Source organism: Monodon monoceros, unplaced genomic scaffold (genome assembly GCF_005190385.1).
Source record: "Monodon monoceros isolate NGI ecotype Baffin Bay Population unplaced genomic scaffold, NGI_Narwhal_1 Super_Scaffold_14, whole genome shotgun sequence".
Classification (NCBI taxonomy): domain Eukaryota; kingdom Metazoa; phylum Chordata; class Mammalia; order Artiodactyla; family Monodontidae; genus Monodon; species Monodon monoceros.
In genome coordinates, this window is record NW_021703770.1 from 1,412,380 (window position 1) to 1,434,429 (window position 22,050).

General features: G+C 49.9%; 1 protein-coding gene across 11 annotated transcripts in view; it reads left to right on the forward strand.

Moving 5' to 3' along the window:
* PTK2 (protein tyrosine kinase 2) overlaps positions 1-10,706 on the forward strand; it is a 253,684-nt gene extending 242,978 nt beyond the window's left edge. For 5 of the 11 annotated variants that reach the window (XM_029222741.1, XM_029222748.1, XM_029222743.1 and 2 more), the window contains 4 exons: positions 2,962-2,970; positions 4,074-4,229; positions 6,126-6,206; positions 8,977-9,189. In XM_029222741.1, coding sequence (XP_029078574.1) covers positions 2,962-2,970; positions 4,074-4,229; positions 6,126-6,206; positions 8,977-9,189 — 459 coding nt within the window. Of the gene's footprint in view, positions 1-2,961; positions 2,971-4,073; positions 4,230-6,125; positions 6,207-8,976 lie in introns of all 11 variants that reach the window. The other 6 variants (XM_029222747.1, XM_029222740.1, XM_029222744.1 and 3 more) reach the window with 4 other exon arrangements.
* The last annotated feature ends 11,344 nt before the right edge of the window (positions 10,707-22,050 follow it).

Here is a 22,050-nt window from a genome sequence, read left to right on the forward strand (position 1 = left end):
TCAAATCCTCATATCAGCCTCGCGGAATTGGTGGTCTTATTATTGTTCCCACCTGTCGCATGAGGCCGCTACAGTTGCTAGAGGTTAAAGGGCGTGTTTGAGGTTACGGCCTCCCCATAGCTGAACCAGCATTTAGTGGCAGACTTGGCTTTCCGCACACACATATGTGCTGCTGCTCCAGGTTTACCCCCAAAGCCAAGCGGCTGATTCCTGGATAGAAGCAGATGTATTGCCATCTTAGCGAGTCAGAGAGGTTGTCCCCAGGCAGAGAAAATGTCATCTCCAGTTGCGAGCCAGCCTACAGCTGGAGGGCGGTGACCAGTAGTGAAGCAGCTGGCACCGTCTGGGACCAGCCTGCTCCCTGCGGAGCCTAACACAGGAACCACGGCGCCAGAGGCGCCCCTGCACCAAGGGCCAGGCAGTCAGCTCCTGGAAACCAGGGTGCTGGTCCTGGGGGCTGCCTGGGGCTTGGCTCCCCCAGCTTCTGGGCCTCCAGGCCCAAGAAGCCTCCCTGCAGCTCCACTAGCACCACAGAGGAGCAACGGAGGGCACACCCTTTCCCAGTGTGGTTTCTTGACATAAATTTTAAAAGGAAAGAGAGAAATTGGGTTAATGAACTTTTTTTCATTTTTCATAAGCAAAAGAAGAAACTTTCAAAAGGGCTTGTATTGCAGTGAAAAGCCAACTTTAAAAGTGGATCAGATACCGGCTTAAAATTCTGACCTATATTCATTTTTTACATTTGAATAAATATAAGTGGGAAATACCCTTATTGTAGGGTATTGAGCAAGTAGAAATCTTTATGGAAAGGAATCTTTTAAGTGTGCTTACTTAAAGTACACTCAGGAGGGGACTTCCCTGGCAGTCCAGTGGTTAAGAATCTGCCTTCCAATGCAGGGGACGCGGGTTCGATCCCTGGTAGGGGAACTAAGATCCCACATGCTGCAGGGCAACTAAGCCCATGCTCTAGAGCCCGCGCACGGCAACTGCTGAGCCTGTGCACCACAACTAGAGAGAAGCCCGTGCGCTGCAACAAAGAGCCTGTGCACCGCAATTAAGACCCCACGCAGCCAAATAAATAAATAAATATTTTTTAAAAATACACTCAGGGGACTTCCCAGGTGGCACAGTGGTTAAGAATCCGCCTGCCAATGCAGGGGACACGGGTTCGATCCCTGGTCCGGGAAGATCCCACATGCCGCAGAGCAGCTAAGCCCGTGCGCCACAACTACTGAGCTGCACTCTAGAGCCCATGAGCCACAACTACTGAGCCTGCGTGCTGCAACTGCTGAAGCCCGCGTGCCTAGAGCCCGTGCTCTGCAACAAGAGAAGCCACCGCAGTGAGAAGCCCGCGCACTGCAACGAAAAATAGCCCCCACTCGCTCCAACTAGAGAAAAGCCTGCGCACAGCAATGAAGACCCAACACGGCCAAAAAAAAAAAAAAAAAACCAATCAGTAAACATTTTTTAATAATTAGTAAGTGTGAAGTATATGTCTCTGCTTCTTCGTGACATGTCTGTTTGGTAGAGGTTATCAAATCCAGCCTGAAAGAACAGTACTCTTTTAATACAGAAATGCTTACCTTTACCTGGGTGTAACTGAAGCAATTCGTCCAACTCATAGCCAGAAATCAGTCTCAGTTTCTCCTTGGTGGCTTTATGTTTCGGCTCTGAATTATCGGAGTCTTTGAGGAACCCCCCCCACCCCAAGTGGTTGGGATTGGCTGTATCTCTGTGGGCAGTGGTGTGTCTAACTGCCTGCCAAGGGGCCTCCAAGTGGTCAAGCTCCAGAAAGTAGGAAACCAGTGACAGCTGTCTCTGCACACCAGGCTGGTGCTTTGGGAGGGTCCCTGTGAATGGCCCCTGGAAGCTTTGTGACAGCGCTTCTGTGACAGTTGGGTAAAGGGTGAACACAAAAGAGCAGAAGCTTTGAACAGGTTAGAACAAACACCCTCACCTCCTGGAGTCAAGAACTGTAGTTCTTCTTGATGGAGCCCCAGCTGGCACGCCTCCTGAGGAAACGCGGCCTTTTACGTTGATCCCCTTTGAACTGGCCCTCCTGCCCCATTCAGCATCTCAGTGCAGAAGATAAAATGCTGACACGGCTTCTCTTGGAAGTGATGCTGCTATGAATAACCTCCCTTTTTCTAGTGCACAGAAAATACACAGTGTGGAGGGTTGGACCTCAGAACTTAGGGCTCTGCTAAACTTCTATACCAAAGGGTATACTTTTTTCAGACAATTTTAAGGAAAGGTCAAGAAATCCATATTTCTCTCAGTTAACTTTGCCTATTATGTTACAGTAGAATAGGCTTGGTTTAAACTGTAGAGAAAAAAGAAAACATTAAAATTTCTAAGTTTAAAGTAAGGGAACCCAGCCATAAGAACTGGTTCAAGTGAAGGGTTTTATGTTTTCGTTCTGTTTTTGTTTTTAGAATAAGCTCCTGATACTTTTAAACACAGCCCCAAGCCAGGCACCTGCATTACAGCAGGCTGGCTAGGTCGAAGGCCATTTCCAGGGATACTGGATGTTGGGGCCAGGCCCAGGGAGTGAGGGTGTGCAGTTTCTCCAGAATCACTCAGATGTCCAGTGGGCAGCTTTCCGTGAATACAAGCATAAATACGCTTTCTTTCTTTTTAAAGACCCTTAATTCTTTGGATTCTTGCACGGCTGCCAGATTGTCATTCTCGGGCTTTGCATGTTGTTTTCCTCATTTATTTGTGAAAACGAGCATGGTGCATGGCAGACCCCTACTGAGTATGCGGGGGCCCTGAACAGACGGCCCAGCGGCTGCACTTCGATGGCCGCTGACCGAGCCGACAGGCGGAAGCTCACTCCTCTTGTTCTGCTCGTGTGTTTTTACGGGGGTTTTGTCTGTTGCCTTTATTAATATTGTTTTTCTTTTTTCCCTTTCTCTGATAAATTCCTTTAACTTGTCCTCACCTTCCGTTCGACAATAGCCGTGGAGGGTAAGCACATGGTATCTGTGTGTCTGTCCAGCTCTCTATCACACCCCGCTCTGCGTGCGACTCTGGACCAGGAATTGGGAAGCCTGGGGAGGGCGCTTTTGCTTGGTTTGTCACCAAAAGCAGCATTTATATTTGCCCAAGAGTGAGACGTGAGCATCTGTGCAGTGATGGGACATTCTCGTCCCTTGTGTCTCATGACTTAGGGATGGGCACCCAGAGTTAGAGCCTGAGCACTGGCAGCAGATTCACGAATGAACAGCTATTGGGTGCCGGCATTCAGTCTTCTCAGAGTGGCCATACGCAGTCCTTTTTGTGCCTGGGGTGGCCAGTTCGACTTTTTAAATACGCTGAAGGTTCCCTAGAGGCCCTTGTGCAGCCTTCAGGGCTCACGTGTTGTCTTGGATAACATTTGTTGAAGTCTCTCTGTGCCCGGGCCCTGAGACGGGCCGTTTTACATACGTTCCTTCATTTCACCCCCATCACAGCTGCGGGTGAGGGGGCAGTGCCCGCCCCCCACCAACAGAGCTGCACCCACACAGCTCCCACCTCAGCAGCGTTCTAGAAGCAGGTGGTGTCCATGTAAAGAAGACTTGCATTTGCCCGCTTTTTATAACCATAAAAGGAATACACGTTTCCATTAGGTGGTTTGAAGGCAACTAAGCTGAGCCATACAGGTTTTACTGCAAAATTCAAACTAAGTGGAAATTCTTCTAGTCTCAATGTAGAACACTTGACCCCTTAGCCAACTGTCTCTAAATCCTCAGAGAGGTGTAAAATATCTGGATTCTTTCTCTTTTGGTGAATGATTCTGGGGGGACGATGAATCACTTCTCTGAATGAATCCGGGGCTTTTAGTATAATGTGTGTGATTCCATCTCATTTCCTTTAACTGAGCTCAAAGTTAGAAAAAAAGGTGCCTTATTTATTTGTCACTTGGATGAATTGCTTTGCTGTCATCCTCAAGCTGAACTATGTCCCCTAAGACAAGAAGATCAGTTATGTGATCTGCTTTGATCTCTTTTAAAGACCCTTTCTAACCTAGTTGCAGTGATATGACGCCATCTGCTGGAGGATAGAAAGATAACCGGCTTCTGTGTTGGCAGCTTCAGCCCCAGGAAATCAGCCCCCCTCCCACTGCCAACCTGGACCGGTCCAATGACAGGGTGTATGAGAACGTGACGGGCCTGGTGAGAGCGGTCATCGAGATGTCCAGCAAGATCCAGCCAGCCCCTCCAGAGGAGTATGTCCCCATGGTGAAGGTGAGCTCAGCCCCCTCACGTGAAGCAGGAGACATTCCCTGTGCCCTTCGGGTCCAGCCTGACTCTTCAGAAGGTCTGCATCGCATGGGGATCACTGCCATTCCCGACCTTGACCCTGGAATGTCCTGAGCAACAGAGTCTGTCAATAACTACTGCTCATACATATGATCTTGAGTGAGAAAAGATGCAGAAGAGTACTTACAGTCTGATGCCATTGTGACTTAGGGGAGGTAATTACAGTGTTAAAGTGCCAAGACAGATGATACTTGGAGACCCTGCTTTCAGTCTTCTGGGCATTAACTCAGAGGTGGAATTGCTGGATCGTATGCTAGTTCTAGTCCTAATTTTTTGAGGACACACCATGCTGTTTCCCACAATGTCTGCAGCAATTTACATTCCCACCAGCAGTGCACAAGGGTTCTATCTAGTTTTTCTCCATCCTCACTAACACTTGTTACTTTCGGTTTTGTTTTTTCTTGATAGTGGCCATCCTCATATGTGTGAGGTGGCATCTCACTGGGCTTTTGATTTGCATTTCCCTGATGAGTAGTGAGGTTGAACATCTCTTCGTGTGCTTTTTTGTGTTGGCCATTTGTGTGTCGTCTTTGGAGAAATGTCTGTTCAAGCCGTTTGCCCACTTTTTAATAGGGTTGTTTGGCTTTTTGTCGTTGAGTTGCAGGATTGAACCCCGTCTTTAGTGCACCAGTGAGCAGTCTCTGGAACAGCTTCTTTTAAACCATCAGTGTGGAGCAGCTGCATGGAAGCTGTGATGTTTTATGGGCAGCACAGTTAATCCATTCTGGTTCCGTCTTGAGGCTATACTCCCATAACACTTATAACCAAAGTTCTTAAGGGCGAACTTGCATGAACCACAGACGGGTTTTTAAAAAATACTAATAAACTCAGCAATATACAAAAGCAACCAGAATTTTGTACATGATAAGACTTTTTATGGTGGTTTTCTAGAAGCTGCTTTTTTTTTTTTTTTTTTTGCGGTACGCGGGCCTCTCACTGTTGTGGCCTCTCCCGCTGCGGAGCACAGGCTCCGGATGCGCAGGCTCAGCGGCCATGGCTCACGGGCCCAGCCGCTCCGCGGCATGTGGGATCTTCCCAGACCGGGGCACGAACCCGTGTCCCCTGCATCGGCAGGCAGACTCTCAACCACTGCGCCACCAGGGAAGCCCTAGAAGCTGCTTTTTTAACCGTATTACTTTGGCAAAACGACACTCTTTTTGTTGATCCAGTGTCAATAACTAGCATGTCCTTACTGGTCTTGTACCTACTGCATGTATAACTTAGCACCTGAGTCATTACATAGTTGACCCTCATGAGAATGACAACGACAGACATTTTAACTCTAACGTCATATCGTTTTTAATCACAGCTGGTCCCTTTAAGCTCCGAGTGGCAGGGGGAGGGCTGTTGTGCTCCGTGTACATAGTGGACGAAGCTCCGGGGTCAGAATGGCCTCCGTAGCAGACTGCCACCTGTCGTTCCCACACGTGGTAGCAGTAACATCCTTTTTGGTGGCCCGCGAGGCTTTGGAAAGCACTGGGGAGGGAAGAGAGTCACGGAGCACACGCAGCCCCAGCGCCGCCTTCCCTGAGCGTCCGGGCGGCTTTTCATACATAAGCCTCCATTCCCCTGTTCCCCAGACAGTAGAGCATGAGTAGATTCAGAGAGATCTGAATCTGGGGGAAATTGCCTCATAACTTAATGAGATCAGGCTCAGCACTGTGGAAAAGAAATACAGAAATTTTCCTAAAAAAAAAACAAAATTTCCCAAAAGTGGTGAAAAGGAAATGAAAAACCATGTAACTGGAAGGAAACACTGTCATTGCTGGCATGAAACTCCTTGACGTGCGTCCTAACACTGGGTGTGGTCCTGTCTGTTAGGAAGTCGGCTTGGCCCTGAGGACGCTGTTGGCCACCGTGGATGAGACCATTCCCGTCCTGCCCGCCAGCACCCACCGAGAGGTAGGGCCTCATCCAGAGGGCAGCGTGGCGGGGGGAGCACAGCGTGCGCTCTGCAGGCGTGACCTCCTGGCCGGGCCCCAGGTCGGGACGCCGGCACCTGGCTGTCCATCTTCAGAGCTGTGTGGAGCCACCACACCACGTGTGGGGTCCCGACCTGAAGGACGGGGCGTCCGTGAGGACAGGTGGGGAGCGCAGGATTGGGGCTGCTGCTGCCCTGGAACCCTCCAGAGCGAGGACGGAGGCTGTGGCATCCTGCCCTCCTTCCTCGAATTCCTCTGGAAAATTTCGAGTTTGCAAGTGACCTTGGTTTTCCACTTAAAGCAGCGATATAAACATTCCTTGTAACCAGTAAATAGGCTTAGCGTTGGGGTCTGCACCCAGCCCAGCTCACTTCCCACACCTCGCCCTTCCAGCTCCAGCGTCCACTTTCCTGCTTTCTCTCTCAGGGTGCATGATATGTCCTTCCCCCAGCAGGCAATCTGTTTGTTTTTGTTTTCTTAGTTTTTACTGTGAAATGATTTCAAACTTGAGGAAAAGCTCTGAGAACAGCACCAAGAACTTGCAAGCACCCTCGCCCTGATCGCGCCGCCTTCCCCGTCTGAGCCCTTTGCGTCCTCTCTCTGCACGCGCAGGCTTTACTTCTCCAGAGCCACCTGGGGGCTGGTTGTGCGCATCTCGCCCTCTTACCTTTAGTATTTGCGTTTGTGTTTTCGAATGCTCGGTCACTGCATCCTGGAATTTAACACTGGCCAGTGTGCTCGTCTCTCAGCAGGTGGTGGCCTGGGTTCACCAGTCACCCCAGTAATGCTTCTCCCTCTGGCTGGAGACAGCCTGGGGCTCACGTGGCCCCTGACAGCGCTCAGTGTGTCTGTGTGCCTCTCTCCTGGGACAGCTCCTCAGCCCCGCGCTGTCTTCTGCGACAGAGTATAGGCCCCCTGTGTTCCAGAGCCTCCCTGACGTGGAGCTGAGGGGTGTTCTCTAAAGGCTGCTGTTTCCTCCTGGTCAGGCTGAGGTTTTACATCTGCGGTGAGGCTGCGTCCTCCGTGGAGGTCGAGCGCGAGGGCAGCACGTCCAGCAGGGTGTCTGGACACGCGGGGCAGTCGGGCTCAGCTCCTGCCTGTAAGAGGCACCAGTTCACCTGCATGACACCACGTAAATCCTTTTGGAAAATGCCTCTGACTGGTGTCAGCGTGTAACTTAATATTTCTCTCCAGTTCAGAGGTTAGCTAGTTTATCTGCTTTATTAGAAATTTAATTGGTTTTCCACAGTGAGCAAGGATTTTGCCCCAATGGAGACGCTTCAGGCGCCAGAGGCAAAGCAAGTGGCACCCTAACGGCTGGATATTTTGGTGGGACCGTTTCTAACTTCCTGCTTTAGCTGGTAACGGCTGAAACCATCTCTCTGTGTACCTGGCTCTTCTGCACACCGTGTGCGCCTTCCTGTGCCCCTGCTCCCCTCCCGCTCTCTGGACCCAGCTGTCCCTGACCCCGCCCAGCGGTCACCGAGGGCCATGCCCCCACCGCCCTGACCCCTTGGCGAGACCCCTGGAGTTTCAGAGCCTTGCCGGCCCCACCCCCAGCCTTTCTTTGCCGCCCCGATGGTGGCCGCCCCCAAGGTGCTCCCCGGACTTGCGTTTTACAGATGGCTTTTCTCCTTGGCAGGGCTCCCTACGCCCACAGATCCAGATGTTTGAGGCCCTCACCCTCTGTGCTCTGAGCGAGCCCACTCCGTGTGCCCCAGGCACTAGCTGTCTGCAGGACGTCTGCCCCTGTAGCACATTCTGCTTGCAGGGTCAGTGGGACCAGCATGCACTCACCACCGTGCCCAGCACGAACCACACGCGCGTGCACGCACACGTACACACGTGCAGACAGCCTGTGTCACTCACAAGTCTCAGGTCGGGCCTTGCTTCGCCGTCCTCACGGCCACGTCCCCTCTTCCCTGAGGTACCACAGCAGCCTCTCAGCTGCTTACTCCTCCTCTGGGCTCTCCCTGCCCTTCCGTTGACGTCGCACACTGCCACCAGAGCCCTCTCTAGATTATGTTATTCCCCTTCCTGAAGTCCCTTAGGCCTCCCCGTTGCTAAGTTGAGCAGGACCAAGGTGAACGTGGGTGGCTGATGAGGCCCTTCACGGTGGAGGCCGGCCAGCTTGTGCAATCTCGGCTGGATGCGGGCGAGCTCTCCTCTGTGGAGTCTCTCCACCCCTCTCAGAAGGAGTGAACTGCTCCTCTCCGGGTCCATTTCTGTGGCGTGATTTTCCCGTGTGTGATGGGCAGCTCTGTGCGTGCTTCTCCCACACTGGGCCGTGAACACAGACACATTGGGTCACTCTGGCGTCCACAACTCCAAGGGCCTTGTGTACAGTAAGTGCTCACTGATTGTTGAAAGAGCACGTGGCTAGATCGCCGCTGGTTAAGTACACAGGTTGGAGGGATCGCGAGACACCCCAAGCAAAGCTCTCCAGCCCTATGGCTCCTTCCACCAGCCCTGACCCCACTTCCCACCTCTGATCCGTTTGGAAGGGTCCAGAGTTTACGTCAGAGTGGAGCAAGTGTCTGGTGACACCCTTGAACCATCTCCTGCGTAGCAGAGGAAGGTCTTGAAGCAGGTGCAGTAGAAAGCGTGTGGGCCTGGAGGTGGAGACCAGGGTCTGCCTTGTTTAAGGGGAAGGAAGAAAGTTTCTTCTCCTGGAGGCACCTAAGAAAAGCGCCTAAGAATGCCCTGAGTGTTGGCTGCAGGAGGCGCTCCTGACCCTCTTGTCCTTGCAGATTGAGATGGCCCAGAAGCTGCTGAACTCCGACCTGGGGGAGCTCATCAGCAAGATGAAGCTGGCCCAGCAGTATGTCATGACCAGCCTGCAGCAGGAGTACAAGAAGCGGATGCTGACGGCCGCACACGCCCTGGCCGTGGACGCCAAGAACCTGCTCGACGTCATCGACCAGGCCAGGATGAAGGCCCTGGGGCAGGCGAGGCCACGCTGAGCGCCGGGGCCTGCTCCCCCCTCCGCCGCCACCAGCAGCGAGGCTCTGGCCGGCCGTGGGCGCCAGCACTCACAGCGCCAGCACTCTGGCCGAGGCTGGTTGAAAATCTCACATAAGTTTAACCGCATTTTGATGTGGGTTGTTTTGGTTTTGGTTCTTTAATCATGGTGTTCAGAAAAGTCCGGGATCCAAAATGTGGCATTTTTCTGAGAATAAAAATTGTACATGAGAAGCTTTTAAAGAATCATGAAGAACAGATTTTGTTCACATCAGGATATGCTTTCGTGGAAGCGGCCAGGGCAGTGATGCACTGGTTCCTGAACTGGCCGGACTGGTCCTTGGAAGAAGACAGGAGGAAGTGGAGGATTCCAGGAAACCCAAGGGGCTGAGAATCCCTTTGCCAACCGCAGACTTACTACCCAGGCTGGAATTTTTGTCATTAGAACACTGTTCATTTGCAATATGCTAATACCACTTTACAAAGAAAGAATATAAAAGCTATATTTTGAAGACTTGAGTAATTTCAGAAAAAAACTACAACCCTCTTGTCTTTCCTGCCTTTTACTTTCATGTGAGTATGTGAAGCATTTGGTTGGAAACTAGCTGTAGAACACACTAAAAACGTTTGTCTTTTTCCACCAGAATAATGTGCCGGTTTTTTGTAGCGCTGTTATTTCTCTTGGAAGCAGAAATGCTTTGTACCGGAGCACCTCCGAACCGCATTGAGAAGAAGTTCTGGAACCATCCCTGTGTTCCATTTTTATATAATTTATAAAGAAAGATTAAAGCCATGTTGACTATTTCACAGCCACTGGAGTTAACTAACCCTTCATTGCGTCTGTCTTCCCAGGAAGGAATTGGGCAAAACAGAGATTTGGTTTCCTTTTGATGTCCAGTTTTACCATCCATTCTGTTAAATAATTTTGAAAAATACGCCCTCTCTTTAGTTTGTTGGGGGAAATAAATTATTCTCAGGAAGAATATAATGAACTGTACAGTTACTTTGACCTATTAAAAAGGTGTTACCAGTAAAGTGCTTGGTGTAATATCCTTTCTCTTGGTTCTGTTCCTTCAGATCATTTGAAATTTCTCAGGTGACTTGTCAGATACCGTAACATACAGGAAAGCTCTCGATAATGATTAGTTTCTTTTATTCTTTGTCTTGTCGACAAGTCGAGAACACTCCTCATAAGTTAACCTTTTTGTTCCATCTTCACGGTTAAATGCAGAAACCGAGCTAGGGTGATGTCGTCCCTGAAGGACTTCCCTCCACAGGCTTGGTGTCACCGCCACCTGTCCAGCCTCGGGGAACCTGTTCTCTTAAGGGAACTGTCAGCAGGACAGACCCCAGACCCACCCTCATCTCGCTAAGCCTCTGGTGCGCAGGACGGGGGTCTGCAGCACTGGGAACCTGGAGGGAGAAGAGCCGGGGCGCAGCCCCCAGTGGAGGGACTCGAGCATGTCCTGCAGGAAGACGCACGTCCCCGTGTGCAGCAGAGTCACTCCCCTCTGGGCTGCCTGGCGTCCTCTTCGTCTGAAGAGAAGCTTGGGGACGTCGCCCTTCTGAGTTTCTCTCGGGCTCTCCAGTCTCCGCTTCCTCATCTTTAGGATGGTGATCGTGAGGTTAAATAAAACGAGCGGTGTGAATGATGAAGCGCTTCACACGCTCCCAGGGGCTCGACGGCGGGGCTGTGAGCCACGGCCGTGGCACGCGTCCTCTGCCTCCTGCTCTGACTTTCCCTCCAGTACCAAGAACCGCAGGTAAGTCTGGAAGCGTCCTGTAAGTCAGAGGGAAGGGCATTTTGGTTGTGAGAACGGGTGGAGACAGATAGCAGATGGTGTTGGCTGGCCGGCTTGGTGGCCCCAGGGCCATCAGAAGGGCCATCCGTGGCTCCGCCACATCATTCTGCAGACGACAGCTACCCACTGAGGCGTTCGACCCTGTCCACGTTGGCCAGGAGAAGCAGTAAAGAAGGTGAATACGAGCCTGCTCACAACCTCACCCTCTGTCTTTCTCCAGCTCCATATATTTTAGCAGTATTTTAATTGAAGAGTAATTTAAATAGAGAAAAGGGCACATGAACGCTGAGCTTTCTGAACTTTTCACAAAGGAGCACTCATGTCGCTGGCTCCCAGCCTCAGGGACAGGACAGCACCAGCAGCCCAAAAGTCTGCCTGGGGCCCCTCCTAGCCACTGCTTCCCCAGAAGGGTTACAGCCATCCTGCTTGCCTTTTATCAACTTTATTGAGATGTAATTCACACAGAGTAAGAACCTGCTGAGTGAACAGCTGTATGACTTTCTCCAAACGTGTGCATCCAGTTCCCCATCAGTCCCCACACCCACCAAGGCAGCCGCTGGCCTGGTCTCTTGCGCCGTAGATCTGGCCTTACACGCCAGGTTGCTTCTGGAACTACTGTATGCACTCTTCTGTTTCTGGCTTCTTTGACTCGGTGATGTTTTGGAATATCCGTGTTGTTGCGTCATCAGGATTTGTTCTTTGTTTCTGATGATACTCCGTGGTCTCACAGCCAGTTCATCTGTCACCTGTTGGTGGATGGGACATTTGAGCTGTTTTCAATCTGGTTATTACGAATGAAGCCGCTGTGGACATTTGTGTACAAGTACACGTGTTTCCGTTTCTCGTGGGCGAACAAGTATGAGCACACTTTCTGGAACTTACGGTAAGTGTTCAACTTTATTAAGAACTGCCCAGCCGTTTTCCGATGTAGTTGTACCATTTTACCCTCCAGCCAACAGCGCATAAGCCTTCCTGCTGCTCCACATTCTCACCAGTATTTGGCATTGTCAGTCTTTTATAAATTTAGACTTTCTAGTGAATATGTGTTCCATCTCATTTTGTGTTTCTTAATGTACAGTGATATTGAGTGTCTTTTCCTATACTTACTGGCCATTTATATATCTTTCCCGGGAAGTCTCTGCTCACATGTTTTGCCCTGTTTAAAATTGGGCTGTTTGGGAATTCCCTGGCGGTCCAGTGGTTAGGACTCGGCGCTTCCATTGCCGAGGGCACAGGTTCGATCCCTGGTCAGGGAACTAAGATCCCTCAAGCCATGTGGCATGGCCAAAATAAATTAATTGGTTAATTAATTAAATAAAATAAAATTGGGCTGTTTATCACTCTGTTGGGTAGATAGGAATTCCTACCCACTGGGTGGTAGGAATTCCCTCTGTGTCCCAGATACTAGTCTTTGTCAGATACTTGTTTCCCACACATTTTCTCCCAGTCTGGGGCATGGCTGTTCATTTTCTTAACTGCACCTCAGTGTAATTTTATCTGAAAAATTGGTGGAGGGATTGTTGTGATTGGAACTTCATTGGCTTTATAGGTCAGTTTGGGGAGAACAAATATCTTCAGAATGTTGAGTCTTAAAAACATGAACTTAATATGTCTCTGTTTCTTTATATCTTTAATTTTAGTAATGCCATGCCGTTTTCAGTGTAAATAAAGATCTTAAACATCTTTTGTTAGCTGTATTCCTGTTCTGTGTTTTTGATGCTATGATGTTTTAAATTTTTCTTTTTTAATTTTATTTATTTATTTTTTGCTTAACCTAGGTGTGACATATACTATTTTCTATTCTGTTTTTTTAATTGAATTATAGTTGATTTCCATTGTTTCAGGGGCACAGCAAAGTGATTCAGTTATATATATGTAAATATATATATTCTTTTTTTACATTCTCTTCCATTATAGGTTATTACAAGATAACGAGTACAGTTCTGTGTGCTCTACAGTAGGTCCTTGTTGTTTATCTATTTTATATATAGCAGTGTGTGTATCTGTTCATCCCAATCTCCTGATTTATCCCCACAAACACACGCTTTCCCCTGTGGTAACCGTAAATTTGTTTTCTAAGTCTTCATCTTTTTGGATTCCGCATGTAAGTGATATCATGTGATACTTGTCTTTGTCTGACTGACTTCACTCAGCACGATAACCTCTAGGTCCATTCATTGCTGCAGATGAAATCGTGCAGTTGTTGGTGGCTCAGTACATTGAAATGCAGTCATTCACACTGTGTCCTTGGTGGGTCCAGCCTTTTCTGTCTCTGTTCACCTGCCCCATCCTGGAGTGATGCACCCCAAACTCCGACCCCACCCAGCCCCTCGTGCTGTCCCTTCATGCAGCAGAGGGCAGGACACAGCAGCCGAAACCGAGTGCAGGTGCCGGACACTGTCAGCCACCCTCAGGGCAGTCGGGCTCAGTCTCTCTATTTGGGGCTCCCCTTGCTGGGTGGGGCTGACTGCCATCCTCTCAGCCCAGGTCTGACCAGGTTTGTGTACCACCAATGAGGGCTGCACATCTTTTAAAACTTTTAAATCATACTTGACTTTAGTTTGGTATCTTGATGAATTTGACAACAAAAACAGACAGTCTTTCTAGTTATTTTCCCCTCTGGGGGAAGAATGCGCTTTAAATTTACCCAAACATTTTTAGGCATTGACGTCTTTTTAAAAATTCGTCTTTTTTTATTGCACGAGTGTGCAAGTGGTGCACATACACTGAAGAACATTAGAAAATACAGCCAAGTCAAAAAAATTTTTAATTGCCGCAAGATTAGGAACAAGACAAAGATGCCAGTTTCACCACTTAACATTCAACGTAGGACTGGAAGTTCCTACCAGAGCAGTTAGGCAAGTAAAGGCCTCCACGTTGGAAAGAGAGAAGTAAAGCTACTTCTATTCACAGGTGATGTGATCTTATACGTGGAAAATCCTAAAAACTCCAGAAAAACTGTTAAAGATAATTAAGAAATTCAGCAAGTGAATAAACGGAATGTGGTGTGTGCACACCGTGGAATATTATTCAGCCATAAAAAGAAATGAAGTACCGACGCACGCTACAACACGGATGGCCCTTGAAAACATTAGGTTGTGAAACAAGCCAGACACAAAAGGCCACAGATTGTGTGATTCCATGTGGTTTTGTGATTTATAATAAGAAACAGAAAATTGGTGTTCCTCCCATTCCTGGTACAGAGCTCTCAAAAACCTTGGAATTTCCTAGGAGATGAGAGAGACACCAGTGTCCTTTGGAATTAATTCTTAACAAGCCCCTTTCAATGGCACCTGATTTTATGTTAATGAGGAGACTTTGGGGAATGGGGCTGGTTGCTAGAGGAACTGCCCGTGACTACAGGGTTAGGACTTTGATCAGTCGTGCCTATGCAGCGGTACCTCCATAAAAACCCACACAGACAGGGTCCGAGCTTCCGGGTTGGTGGGCGCGCATAGGTGCTGGGGCATGCCAGGGGCATGGCCGCTCCACACCCCTTCCCACACACCTTGCCCTGCACATCTCTTCCTTCTGAATGTCCCTGAGTTCTGTTCTTGTAATAAACTGTTCTTTTAATAATAATGAAATCTAATAAGTTAAATGTTTTCCTGAGTTCTGTGAGCTGCGCTAGCAAATTCATGGGACCTGAGGGGAGGGTCAGTCTATGGCAGCAGTAGCACAGGTGATGGTGCCATCGGCACTGGAGAACAGGACAGCCTGTGGCTGAGCCCTTCGCCTGGGGGGTCTGACGCTGTCTCCTGGTAGATGGGGTCAGGACGGAGTTAAATTGCAGGGTACCAGCTGGTGTTGCGGAATTGCTTGGTGTGGGGAAAACACCCACACGTTGAGGGACCAGAAGTGTCCGAAGGGAAACATTGTGAGTAAAGTGTTGTAAGCAATGTAAAGTAAAACCAAAGTTTTCTCCTTTACATTCTATTTATAGGAAATGTCCAGAATAGGCACATCCCTAAAGACAGAAAGCAGGTCAGTGGTTGCCAGGGGCTGAGGAGGGATAGGGAGCGACTGCTTAATGGATGCAGCATTTCCATCTGGGGTGACGGAAAATTCTGGAACTAGGTAATGATGATGGCTGTACAACATGGTGAATGTACTTAATGCCACTGAACTGTACACTTTAAAAATGGTTAATTTTGTGTTGTGTGTATTTTACCACGATAATAAAAAGTATCAAATGTCTTATTAAAAAACATTAGGTACCTACTTATGTAGGGGGATGAATGGTCACGCACGGTGTCTGCAGGAGTCCAGGGGACATGTAAGTGGGGACAGGTGACAGCAGGTCCTGGGTGGTCTGCACCGCGCAGCTTCATTCCGGCTCTCGGTACCCCTCCTTCTAGGCCCAATCACAAAACTACCCCCTCCCAACAGCATCTCATCCAGGGCAAAGCCTCACTCTCAGTCCCTCCCCCAGATCCTTCTTTCACCCAAGAAAGAACTGACGGCTCCGCCCTTGGTTTTCTCTGAAGACATGCGAAGGTCAGCAAACTTTTTCGATAAAAAGCCAGACAGTATTTCAGGCTTTGCAGGTTGGATATGATCCCCGTCGCATTATCTTTTTTTTTCTGTTTTGACAACCCTTTAAAAATGTAAAAACATTCTTAGCTCACTGGCCAGTAGAGTGTGTTTATCTTTTTAAATTATAATCAGACCGTGTCTCTCTCTCACACACACACACACCACCCCTACCCCGCTCATAACCTCCAAAGGCTTCCTGGCACTTAAAATAAAATATTAGAATTCAGACTCCTCCAGGGCCTGGTATGGCCAGACCTGCCAGCTCCCTACCATGGCTCTCTGTCCCCCTCCACCTCAGCCACACGGGCCTAGAACATTCCGGGTCATCTGAACCTGCCAGCCTTTGCCTTGTGGCCAGCCATCACCACAGTCAACTTCAGAACACTTCATTGCTTCCGAAAGAAACCCTGCACCCCTTACCCATCCCCCTCCACCCCCAGCCCCTGGCAATCACGACTCCACTTTCTGGCTCCAGGGATTTGCCTCTTCTGGATCTTTCCATACAAATGGAATCACACAATGTGTTGTCTTCAGTGTCATAATGTTGTCAGGGGTCGTCCGTGTTGTAGTATGTTTCAGTACTTCTTTCCTTTTTAATTTTTTTTTTTTTTTAATTTATGGCTGAGTTGGGTCTTCGTTTCTGTGCGAGGGCTTTCTCTAGTTGCGGCGAGCGGGGGCCACTCTTCATCGCGGTGCGTGGGCCTCTCACTATCGCAGCCTCTCTTGTTGCGGAGCACAGGCTCCAGATGCGCAGGCTCAGCGGCCATGGCTCACGGGCCTAGTTGCTCCACAGCATCTGGGATCCTCCCAAACCAGGGCTCGAACCCGTGTCCCCTCGCATTAGCAGGCAGACTCTCAACCACTGCGCCACCAGGGAAGCCCCCTACTTCTTCCCTTTTTAAATCACTAAGTAAGGGCTTCCCTGGTGGCGCAGTGGTTGAGAGTCCGCCTGCCGATGCAGGGGACACAGGTTTGTGCCCCGGTCCGGGAAGATCCCACATGCCGTGGAGCGGTTGGGCCCGTGAGCCATGGCCGCTGAACCTGCGCGTCCGGATCCTGTGCTCCGCAACGGGAGAGGCTGCGACAGTGTGAGAGGCCCGCGTACCGCAAAAAAAAAAAAAAAAAAAAAAAATCACTAACTAATATTCCATTGTAGAGATAGACCACAAAGTCTCATCAGTTGATGGACGTTTGGGTTGTTGCTACTGTTTGGTCCTATGTATGAATAACGCTCCTATGGAAATTTGTGCATGAGTTTTTGTGCAGACTTATATTTTTATTTATCTTGGGTATATACGTAGGAATGGAGTTTCTGGGTCATATGCTAATTCCATGTTTAACCATTTGAGAAACTGCGGGAGTACTTTCTGAAGTGGCTGCACTATTTTACGTTTTCATTGGCAACGTATAAGAATTCCAGTTTCTCCACAGCCTTGCCAACACTTGCCGTCTTCCCTTTTCTTAGCCCTGTCCTAAGCCCTGGGGGCCCAGGAGTGAGCAAAGCAGGTAAGAAAATAGTACATCTGTGGCCCCTCTGGTCTGCTGTTGGAAAGTCCAGCCAGACCAGAATGACATAAGCCCAGTTCATTCCAGTTGATAATCAAAATCCAAACTCTTATCCGGTTTGAAATGTTTTCTCCTCCCCCAGCTTAGACTGGATGTGGAAGCCTGGAGCAGGGCAGCCCCTGACATCTGGGAGCTGGCGTGGCCCTCACAGCATGGCCTGTGTTCTGCTGAACCCCAGCAATTTCATAGGATGTGGACATCACACAGGTCAGTCTGTGACTGTGATGGACCAAGACAAAAACCATGAGTTGTCCAAACAGCAAAAGTGGCCGACCATTCCGCCCACCTGCCCCCTGCTGACCTGAGCGATTCCTACTGCTTTATCACCCATGGCTGCCCCTCCCTCCCGACAAGACCGATAAGATGCCCAGTCACGAAGCTACCCCCGCTTCCCAAGAGCGTCTAATGCGGAGCAGACCCCACTTGCTCAGCCCTCCCCCAAATGACCTCAGCCCATCCCAGGTTCTGTTGTGCTGGGCTGAGTGACGGCCCCAAGATGTCCACGTGCTGATCCCTAGAACCTGTGAGTGCTCCCTTTTATGGCAAATGGGACTTTTCGTGCGATTAAGTTAAGGATATTGAGATGGGGCTATTACCCTGGACTGTTGGGATGGGCCTGGTGTAACTCGGGGGGCCCTTACAAGAGGGAACGTTTGTCTGCAGAAGGGGAGAAGGCAGTGTGACAATGAAGGCAGACGTTGGAGTGATGCACCCACAAGCCAAGGAATGTGGGCCGACTCCAAAAGCTGAAAGAGTCGAGGAGTGAATTCTCCCCTAGAGCCTCCAGAAGGGGCCGGCCCTGCCAGCCTCACCTTAGTCCAGCAAGACTAAGTTCAGACTTCCGGCTTCAGCTGTAGGAGGAAGCATGTGTGTTCTCAGCCGGTGGGGCCAGGACTCTAATGCACACATGTTAAGTCTTTTCTAAAGACGCCCCCTTGGTTCCTCAGGATGTGTGTTCTCCCTCGTTGCAGCGAGCAACAGCCTGACACGTTCAGCTGCTGCTGTGTTCTTGGTCGTGGGCTGGAGGGCGTCGTCGTGGGCGTGCCCAGGCGGGGTGGGGGGTGGGGGGTGGGGCAAGGTGTACTGGTGTCACAGTGTGACCGGGCATTAGTTCTCCCACACCTGCAGCCCGGCTCCCAGGTGCAGCACAGGTCCAAAGCTAACTCTACTTGGGGGTGACTTTGCAAATTCCAAAGAGCCCCACCTAGCAGGGTCTGGGAGTCCAACTCCCCCGACACAGACCCCGCTCCTCTTCCTCCTCCAGCCGCCTTGTCCCACCTGTGCCGTGAGCCCCTCCCCTGGGCTCCTCTGCCCCTCGAGTTGCCCTTGGACCAGCCCCTGCCCTTGGACCAGCCCTCGCCCTTGGTGAGGGAGAGCTCGGCCCAGCCCTTCCCTCTGTCCCGCCTCCTCCAGGCCCTGCCCCAGAGGGACCAAACCTCTCCTCCCCCAAACCCTCAAGGTCCCCAGTGCTCCTGGGACACTGTATCTGGGACACTCTCAGATACTCTCAAAAGGGACCCCATCTCTGTCCTTCATCTTCCCGTCTTGCCCTCACCTGGCCTCGCAGCCCTCCGACCACGTGCCCCGATCCATCAGGGAGGGGCACTGGGCAAGCGGGCCCTCCCTCGGGGGCCTCTGCAGACCCCAGCCTCCCCGGGTCTCTCAGCCGGAACACCTCTAACTCCCGGTTTCTCTCTTGGACACTGGCTAGTTGGTTGCCCGACAGTGGAAAGTAATCTGGAGAAATCAGCTAATGAGTAACTTCCCAGGAAATTATTACAAATCTGCTGCCACTGAGTGAGTCACAGGAAACGGGGTGGGGGGGATCACCCCCAAACACACACGTGCTTAGTTACTGCAAACCCAGTGCCAGCGGTAAGGCACCAGCAGCTCACCGTCTGTATCTAAACGGTGCTGTGTTGTACTTGTTGTGTTTTGTTTCTTTGCACCTTCTCTGCTCCTGATGGAACATTTTATTGGAATTCAAAGTCCCACACGTTTTTTTTTAAGTTCTTTAAGGTCAAAAAAAGCATTGGTTTTTCTGTTTCCTTATTCTTCCATTACTTTTAGGATATTCCTCATCTTCAGAACTCCTACTTGGAATCTTAATTTTTTAAACTCAGTGTGTCAGGTCTTTCCTGGTCTCACTGTGAACATCTTCCCAGAACCCTTCCCTTCCGGTAGTCCTGAGATGCCGTTTCCTGGAGGCTGTGGAGGCTGCTGCCGTGGCTCTCCCCACGCTGGCCCTGCTCCCAGAGGTCTTTCTCTAGGACCCCCCCTAAGTGGCGGCCATCTCGGGGCAGGGGAAGGGGCCCTCCTGGGGCCTGTGGGGCACACATTCCCCCCCGTCCCCTTCCTCTGCTGCTCACAGCTCGTCGTTTCACGTGTGGGGCTCCATCCCTGCCTGGCTTCTGGGGTCCCGCGGGGTCGGGGTCGCGTCTGGAGAGGTGAGTGTCATATGCAGCGCGCACTGCTCGAAGATGGGGGGCTTAGCCACCCGGAGACTCCAGTGCACTGGGCAGACGGGACCAGACTTGCATCCAGGCTCCTCCAGGCGAGACCAGGCCAGGCCTAGCCTAACCGTGACTGTGGACACAGAGCAGGCCACGCCGCTCTCACCGGGCCCGGGTTCCACTCTCAGAGACAGAAACCTTTCTTTGCAGCTTCTTGAGCCACATCAAAGCAGGAACGTCCCTGTGCTAAGGCACACCAGGTCTTATTAGTAACCGACACCTTAATAAGAAATGATGGGAATCCTGGGCTCCTTGGGCTGAAGGAGACCCAAGCACTCAGCCTGGATCGTTCGCCAATGTTTACCCTCAAGGAGGCCAGAGAGAGAGACCGCAGAGCTGGGGCCCAGCTAGTCCCAGCCCCAGGATGGTGCCCTCGGCCTTGCTGGAGGGGAGAGCCGGAGAGCTGGGTTCCTGGGCTTGTGACAGGGTGATGGGCTTCGGGTGCTGGGACCCACCTTCACTTCTGCCACAGTTGCACCTGGAAGCAAGCAATGGGCATGTTACCCTAGATAAAGGGAACCTCAAAATGCAGGGGATCAAAATTATGCTCAGTGCAAGGAGCCAGACACACAAGGCCACACACTGCATGACTCCATGTGCACGAGCTGTGCCGAGTAGCAAAGCCACAGGCACAGAGCGCAGAGCGGTGGTTGCCGGGGCTGGTGCGGGGAGCTGCTGAGGGCAGGCTTTCTGTCTGGGGTGATGACACGTCAAGTCTGGGACTAGAGCAGACGTGATGATAGCACAACTTTATGAATGTACTGGGTTGGCCAAAAAGTTCCTTCGGTTTTAAAGTAAAAGTAAAAGGCACATTTTTCATTTTCACCAAGAACTTTATTGAACAACGTATTCACCATTTTGTTCCACTACCTTCTGCCACTTTCCAGGCAACTTCATAATTCCATCTTCCCCAAACTTTATCTTTTTCAGCAAAGAACTGTTCCAGGTGCCTTTTACAGTCTCCCAGGGAACTGAAATTTTTTCCATTAAGAGAATTTTGTAAAGACGTAAATAAATGGAAATCCGAAGGTGCAGTGTCTGGTGAAAATGGCAGATGAATCAGAACTTCCCAGCCAAGCTGTAACAGTCTTTGCCTGGTCATCAAAGAAACAAGCGATCTTGTGTTATCCTGGTGGAAGATTATCGTTTTCTGCTAATTCTGGATGCTTTTTGTCAAGTGCTGCTTTCAGTTGGCCTAATTGGGAGCAGTACTTGTTGGAATTAATTGTTTGGTTTTCCAGAAGGAGCTCATAGTAGAGGACTCCATTCGAATCCCACCGTATAGACAACATCACCTTCTCTGGATGAAGACGAGCCTTTGATGTGGGTGGTGGTGGTTCATTTCGCTTGCCCCACAAGCTCTTCCGTTCCACATTATTGTACAGTGTCCACTTTTCATCGCCCGTCACAATTTGTTTTATTTTATTTTGTATTTATTTATGGCGGCGTTGGGTCTTCGTTGCTGCTCGTGGGCTTTCTCTAGTTTGGATGAGCTGGGGCTTCTCATTGTCGTGGCTCCTCTTGTTGCGGAGCACAGGCTCTAGGCACACGGGCTTCAGTAGCTGTGGCACGTGGGCTCAGTAGTTGTGGCTCACGGGCTCTAGAGTGCAGGCTCAGTAGTTGTGGCACATGGGCTTAGTTGCTCCGCGGCATGTGGGATCTTTCCGGATCAGGGCTCGAACCCGTGTCCCCTGCATCGGCAGGCAGAGTCTTAACCACTGCGCCACCAGGGAAATCCCCACAATTTGTTTTAAAAAACAAATGTTTTTGTTACATTTAAGTAGAGAATCGCATGGGGAAATACGGTCAAGAAGGTTTTTTTGCCACTTATGTGGAACCCAAACATCAAAGCGATTAACATAACCAAGCTGGTACAAATGATTTTCAACAATTGATTTGCATATTTTGAGTATGTCGGCTATCTCCCTCGTGGTATAATGTTGACTGTTCTCAATTAATGTCTCGATTTGATTGCTATCAAGTTCAACTGGTCTACCCGACCGTGGAGCATCGTCCAGTGAGAAGTCTCCAGCACGAAACTTCACTTTTGACACATTCGATCTGTCACAGCACCTCCTCTATTCACTGCACAAATCTTTTTTTGCGTTTTGGTTGCATTTTTACCTTTCTTGAAATAATAAAGCATAATATGCCAAAAATGTTGCTTTTTTCTTCCACGTTCAATTACACAAAAATTCATCAATTTTGATAAGGTTTTTTAAAATGCATGCTGGTATGACAGCTGTCACATACAATCTAACAAAATTGTTTCAAATAAAGTTAAAGACAGCTAAGTGCTGCTAGAGCCATCTTTCAGGAAAAAAAACGAACAAACCTTTTGGCCAACCAAATACTTAATGCCACTGAACCACATACTTTAAAATGGTAGCTTTTATGTTACGTGCGTTGTGTGTTATGTGCATTTTACCACAATAAAAAAGGAAAA